Here is a 7,245-nt window from a genome sequence, read left to right as displayed (position 1 = left end):
GAGTTGCAATGGTGGAAAACATGGGACGGTTTTTGTATCGTGTTCTGTGAATCTGGTTTCCAATTTTCTTCCTGTTTCTCCGATGTAGAATTCTGGGCAGTTATTGCATGTTATTTTGTAAATGACGTTGATATTGTGTGATTCTAAATAATTTTTGTGTAGTAATGATTTTAATTTAGGGCCGGGTTTTTATGAGAATTTGACATTGACAGGAATATTGTGTTTAATGGCTAGTTTTGTCCAGGTGTGGGTAATTCTTGAGCTTCATCCCCCCACTATACTGGTACAAATATGTCAATGACGATTTTGCTGGTTTCACTTCTATAGAACACACACTAACTTTCTTTAAACACATAAAGGTACAGAAAGACTTTTCACTTAAGTTGTGTACATTTTTCATTCATGCTATCTAACAGTGGAGTAAAACAGGACTTAGAGTTGTTCATTGATTACAATAATTATTTTATTGATGAATTGTGTGTTTAATGTTTAAAAGCTTGAGTAATAAAAAATAAATAAATAAAAAAACTCAGGTTGTTACTGTGAGGCTTAATCACCCATTCAAGCCATCTCCAAGCATTATTAGTCTCAAAGTGGATTCCTCATCATTGAATGTGAATATTTAAATTAGACACTAATTTGTGACCTAGACCTGGGGTTCCCAAACTTTTTCACAACATTCTCTATCTTGACTGGGGCCCCACCCAATGAATCTATAGATAGTGACTATCTTAACAGTATTTGGTATGACCCCCTCCCTATCCCAGTCACTTCCCTGTGGTCCCTAAACAGGGGTCTGTATTTTGGAACTCTTGATCTAGACAACTTCTTTGAAGTACCAGGTTTATATTTTATATAATTTAAATATAAAAATTTTAAACAAAAATATAATTCTGACATGCTTATTATGAGGTATATTATACTTTATTATTGTTATTATTTTTGTTTACACCTTTTAGGATATAATAAAAGATATTTATTCTGTAATTTTTTTGTGTATTCTATTTTCTAAATCAGCTGCCGGTGTATTGAAAAAATTTATATACATGACTTTAAACCAGTGATCCTCAAACGTTTTGTTTGTGGTCCGACTTAATTTTTTTTCACGTCAACATGTTTAGAAAAGTGTTTTAATGTAATTTTAGTTTATTATAGATGTTTGATTATTTCATAAGCTATTAAGATTTTTTTAAAATTTATTTTAACACTGTTCCTACACTTTGTTTAGACTACATACTAGACTGATATTTTAATATCATAAAACTTTACAATTTTCATAGGTTAAACTGGAAAGCGAAATTTTAACTTTGAAGAAATTATTAGAGGAGGAGAAGCAAGGGAATGCTATTCAGAGAGAACAGCTAACACGTGAAGTGGAACAACTAAATGAACATCTTGACATGGTCCACAAAGATCACGAAAATGAAGTAGCTCAGTTGAAGAAAGAACTAGAGACGTTAAGCCATGGTCATTCTCATACCCAAGAAATTTTGAGGCAGGAAGTGCTGAAGCTGAGAGAAGAACTTGTCAGTCGAGACGCAGAAAGTCCAGGGCTAGAGAAAATTACAACCCAGTTGATGGTAGTACTTTTTATAAATGTTAAGTTACAGAAGAACATCTAAAAATCTTAAATTATTTCTTTGTAGTTAAGGGTTTGTTCTCTAAAACTAATTCATGTTGCTATAAAATACCTTTTAACAGTTGAGCTAACATGTTTTCCAAGGTATGAAATAAAGACTAAGGGAATTAGTAAAGTGAAAATCATTTTTTCCTTATTGTATTGTTGCTGTTATGCCATCTAGTGCCTTTAATTGCCAGCTACAAGATATTTATTGCTTGAGTGCCTTTAATTGCCAGCTACAAGATATTTATTGCTCGAGTTCCTTTAATTGCCAGCTACAAGATATTTATTGCTCTAGTGCCTTTAATTGCCAGCTACAAGATATTTATTGCTCGAAGTGCCTTTAATTGCCAGCTACAAGATATTTATTGCTCGAGTGCCTTTAATTGCCAGCTACAAGATATTTATTGCTCTAGTGCCTTTAATTGCCAACTACAAGATATTTATTGCTGGAGTGCCTTTAATTGCCAGCTACAAGATATTTATTGCTCTAGTGCCTTTAACTGCCAGCTACAAGATATTTATTGCTCGAGTGCCTTTAATTGCCAGCTACAAGATATTTATTGCTGTTGTGAAGTTTAACGGAGTATCCAGTGTGTTTCCTGAACACGTATGTGACTCATTACAAACTAAACTACTGCCTTTTTAGAACTTCAAACTCATATTAAAGACTATATATGTAATGAACTCTAATAATATTTTTGCTTAATAATAAAGGATTTAATCCAAGAATTGCCATTAATGCCAATGGGCATCATATTTTTTGAGTTACTTTTACAAAATGTGTAGTAAATTGTTGAATGGGGGAAAATGTGATTTATTTTTTAGTACATGTTCCAACTTGCAAGAAGACATCAGAGTAAAACACATTGAACAAATCTATTTTTTATTTCTCAGTTTAAGGTGTTTAATACTATAAAGCATATTAAGTAATATTTACAAAAATATATAAACACTCTCTTACAGAAATAAAATCTTTTTTATTCTTATATAAAATGTTATTAATTTATATTAATGTCAAACGAATATTCTGAACTCAGTTTTAACAAATTTAATGAAACTAATAGACAAATACTATGTTTTAGGCTTTGCTACAGAGTGTAAAAATATATTAAAGCCTTAATTTACTTCTCAAAATTACATCTATATCATCCAGTTGGCCAGTAATACTAACGTAAACACGAACTATCAAATAAAACATATTCTTCTAAGGACTGGCAACACTTTCATAATTAGAAATGTGTGTTTTAATTTCCATATTAATCTTAAAATCTTATAAGTAAAAAAGATTAATATTTATTATTAATTAAGTTACATGAATCCAATAAAGCTAAAAGTGTTCGAGCTAAGACCTACTTTTCTTATAAAACTGTCATATGGGTTATGACACATAACTTATTTAGATATGAATTACTTGTGTTTACAGGATTTTAATTTATTGTTAAAGCTACGTAATATCCTGTTCTTCTTATGTGCAAAATACTTTATGAAACTGTTATATGATTGAAAGAATGTGATTTGATAATTAGAATTATTAGGTTCTAAAATTTAATGTGGAAGCCAAATTTTTAAAGTACATATGAGTTAGTGAAATACGTTGTTTTTTTTACACTCTTTAAATATTTTAAATTTATACTTCAGAATCGACTGCCTGAAATTATTTTTAGGTTTATGTGATCTTCTTTTTTTTTTTTTTCAGGAAATGTTGTCATCCTTTAAACAAAATGTAGAGAAGAGTAAGATATTGCCATCTGAGCTCTCTGCAGAAATTCTAAAACAAGTTGCTGAAACTGAGAGAGAGAGGCTAGAAAGTGTTCACCAGGAGCAACTCCAAAAAGCAGAGATGTCCTGGCAAAAGAAATTTGAGGAAGATTGTCAGAAGGTTAATAAAGATTTGCAACATAAAATGAAGGAATTTGAAATTGAAATCAGGGACAAGTTCAAGAAAGATAAATCGGAGCTAGAGTTAAACCATAAAATGAAAACTTCAGAAATAGAAAATAAATTGAAGTACCAGTTTGAAATAGACAAAGAAGAAGAAATAAAGAAGATGGAAAGTTCTTGGAACCAGCGCATTGAGATGATGAAGCAATCGCATTCTGACGAGAAACAGGCATTGAAAAAGCGTCACGAAGATGAGCTACAGGCTTCTGCAAAATTGCACCATTCTGCTCTTGAAAACCTGAGGAAACATCTAAATGACTACCACCAGGAAGATATTGCTGCACTTAGAAAGACTTTAGAAGATACCTTTCATCGTGAAAAAGAAATGTTGCAGAAGAATCATGAAGACAACATTAGATATCTACAAGAAAATTGGGAAAAGAAATTTGAGGTTGAGCAACAGAATCTTCATCGTAGATATGAAGATGAATTGCATCAATTAAAGGAAAGTATAGCTAGTAAGTACCAGATGGATCTACCAGCTTTACAGATGATTCATCAGGAACACATACAAAAGGTGTCGGAAGACACGAGGAAACGTCAGGAAGCAGAAAAGTCTGATTTTCAAGAAGTTCATAGCAAAGAAATTGAACTGACCAAGAAGAACCTCTTTAGTCGGTTTGAACATGAAAAGATGAAAATGAAAGAGATTCATGCTGAGGAGCTTAATAACGTTAGAAAAAACAATGAGAAATCTCTTGAAGACATGAAAAATAACCTCAGGTTAGTGTATGAAGAAGAGTCAGAGCGTGCCAAAAAGGCTGCTGCCAGCACTCTTGAATCTGAAAAACAATCGCTAAGTCATGTTCATAGTTTTGAATTACAGAAACTTGCAGAAGAATATAAACAGAAAATAAAACATGAAAGCCTGAAGTACAAACAAAAATATGAGGATGAATTGAGGTATGAAAAGGAACAAATTCAAAGAAGGTTTTTAGAGGAATGGGACATCATGCAAGAAACTCACAGAAGTAAAATGAGAGAAGTGAGAGAGAAAGCATGGAGTGAATTAAAGTCTGTAAGAGAACAGTTAGAAAACAAACACCAGGAAAGTGTTCAAAAGCTTGAAGAACAACATGAGATGAAAGAGAGAGAGAGAGAAAAGATACATCAAGAAGAGATGAAAAACCTAGAGACACATCTATTGCAACAACTTGAGGAAAACCAGTCTGCCATGCAGAGAAGCCACCAAGAAGAGATAGAAAACTTAAGGGAAGCCCTCAGAAGTAAGTTGATCTTTAAGAGTTGTTGTGACTAAAAAAAATGGGGAATATGTTTATATTTTTATCCTGATTTTGAATTATGTAATGGTAAATCTAAGATACATCATAATAAAATGGTTTTAAACCAGTGATCACACTTCTTGAGTTAACAGATTTGTATGTGGTGTATTTTACTTGTGCAAATATGTTTGTGATTAACTTTGTAGAGTGTATGGCTGTTTTGAGTGTATTCAATGTTATTGTTAAGTAAGTAAACTTATTCTTTATTAACAGTACTGTGTTCAGAGGCTCTGTGAAGGAGTAAAAGATACTGTTTGATGATAATTGTAATGTTAGGCCCAAAAATTTCATTGTATGATCTCAGTCTTGCAATTAAAATGTGGAACAGTGCTAAAATTAGAAGAAAGTCAAATCTGTTTTCTTGTACTTTCTTGAGGCCAAATACACAATAAAATAACACTGATACATTCAAACTCTTATAAATGATTTGGTTGCTACTTACACGAACATACAGATACCGAATTACTGACCACCTTTGGCATATACTGATAGAGGCAAAATTTGATCAGTACCTTACTGATCATGGAAAAAAAATTGTCTGGAACTCTGTACATACTTTAGAATTTTTGTTAAGTGTGTTGGTTTATTATCAGGTAAAATTATTTAATATTAAAGCAATTACTGTGTCTCAAAAGGAAGTATTTGATGGACAAATTCTTTAACCGGAAGTTTGAACTTCTCACTTATGTTACCATTGTCATACGTGGTAGCTTCAGGTAGCTTTTCTGCTTTAATATACATAATAGTGTCTTTGACATGTCCCTTATAAGGAACTGTAGAAACTGTTCGTTTGATACGTTCTTATAATCAATAAACATATTAATTGAAAATAATGTAAAAGTTACATAATCTTAGTTTTTGTAAAATTATGTAATAATTTCATGTTATAGTACTACAAAAAGGGCTTATTTGTTCCAGGCTCAAAACAGGATTCACCAAATCCATACAGGGAAACCAGCACTAGTAGCAGTGATGGTAGATCCAAGTGTGAGAGTGGTAACCCAGCGTCAGACTACAGCTCTGAAAGTGACAGACTTTTACCTCCTGAAATAAAGAAGTTATTGCAGAAGGTGTATATTGAAGGGACACAAGTAAGTCTTGTAACTTCACAACATAAAATCTGTAACTTCATCTTCACGTGTGTAAATCACTGAACTTTTGTTGTAGGTTAAAATAATAAAAAATTTATTAGTGTATATAAAAAAAAGGTTATAGAAAGTAGAATAAAGTGGAGTATTCCTACGTTATTAATATCACAGATTTCTGTTGTTTACTTAGTTACAGTAGTCGAGTTTTTACTACTTACTATGTCATTACTAGCTTAAAACCTGTTGATTATGTTAATACCATTTAGAAGGAAAGCAATGGGAAACGCACATCATGCTGATAGTGTTCATATTATATTGTAGCTAATAGTTTAATGCTATGTGTAAAATTATCGTATCATCAGCCGTTAACACGTGAAGTTTCTTGATACTCACCCTGCTTGAAACCTTTTGTTTTGATACTGGTTTTCTTTTTGTGTTGTTATAGGTTCTTTCCTTGACAGAACATAAACATTTACAAAGTCATATAGCTTCCTCAGGAAATCTGCCACCAGAAAAAGATGAACTGAAAAATGGACAGCAAGAAAAACAGATGTACATAGAAGAACTACAAGTCTTGAAATCTTTAATGAAAGAGGTAAGTTATTGACTCGTAGAGTAAATTTTATCATATTCTTAATGACTTGTACCATACATGAACCTAAAGTATTATATTTAATAAATTGATTATATTCTTCAATTCTCTATATAGACCTGGTGATATAATCTGTGTGTGTGTAGACCCAAGAAGTATGGTAAAACAGGTAATAATAAGATGACTGTTATCAAGTTGGTATCCTTAGAACCCCTTCCCAAGACAGTGCAACAAAGTACCTTGTCTGGTAAACCCTTACCACAGTTTCCAAGGGAATATAAACTAACTTTATAGGTTGAGACCTGTATATCTTTAAAAAAAGGTTTGCACTGATTTTAACTTTTAAACACAAGTTTGACATGTCTGTTGTGTGGTTAATGTCATTGCTAAACACCAGTTTGACACACCTGTTGTGTGGTTAATATCATTGCTAAACACCAGTTTGACACACCTGTTATGTGGTTAATGTCATTGCTAAACACCAGTTTGACACACCTGTTATGTGGTTAATGTCATTGCTAAACACCAGTTTGACACATCTGTTGTGTGGTTAATATCATTGCTAAACACCAGTTTGACACACCTGTTGTGTGGTTAATATCATTGCTAAACACCAGTTTGACACACCTGTTATATGGTTAATGTCATTGCTAAACACCAGTTTGACACACCTGTTATGTGGTTAATGTGTGGTTAATATCATTGCTAAACACCAGT

General features: G+C 32.2%; 1 protein-coding gene across 1 annotated transcript in view; it reads left to right on the top strand.

Annotated features, from left to right (window-relative positions):
- The window catches only part of LOC106466915 (trichohyalin-like), a 33,565-nt gene extending 27,022 nt beyond the window's left edge, over window positions 1-6,543 (top strand). Inside the window, exons 14-17 of the mRNA XM_022394991.1 lie at window positions 1,281-1,580; window positions 3,321-4,791; window positions 5,767-5,939; window positions 6,382-6,543. Of these exons, the coding sequence (XP_022250699.1) occupies window positions 1,281-1,580; window positions 3,321-4,791; window positions 5,767-5,939; window positions 6,382-6,543 (2,106 nt within the window). The remainder of the gene's footprint in view (window positions 1-1,280; window positions 1,581-3,320; window positions 4,792-5,766; window positions 5,940-6,381) is intronic.
- The last annotated feature ends 702 nt before the right edge of the window (window positions 6,544-7,245 follow it).

Source organism: Limulus polyphemus, unplaced genomic scaffold, assembly GCF_000517525.1.
Source record: "Limulus polyphemus unplaced genomic scaffold, Limulus_polyphemus-2.1.2 Scaffold2422, whole genome shotgun sequence".
Taxonomy (NCBI): Eukaryota; Metazoa; Arthropoda; class Merostomata; order Xiphosura; family Limulidae; genus Limulus; species Limulus polyphemus.
This window is presented reverse-complemented; position numbering and strand designations above follow the sequence as displayed.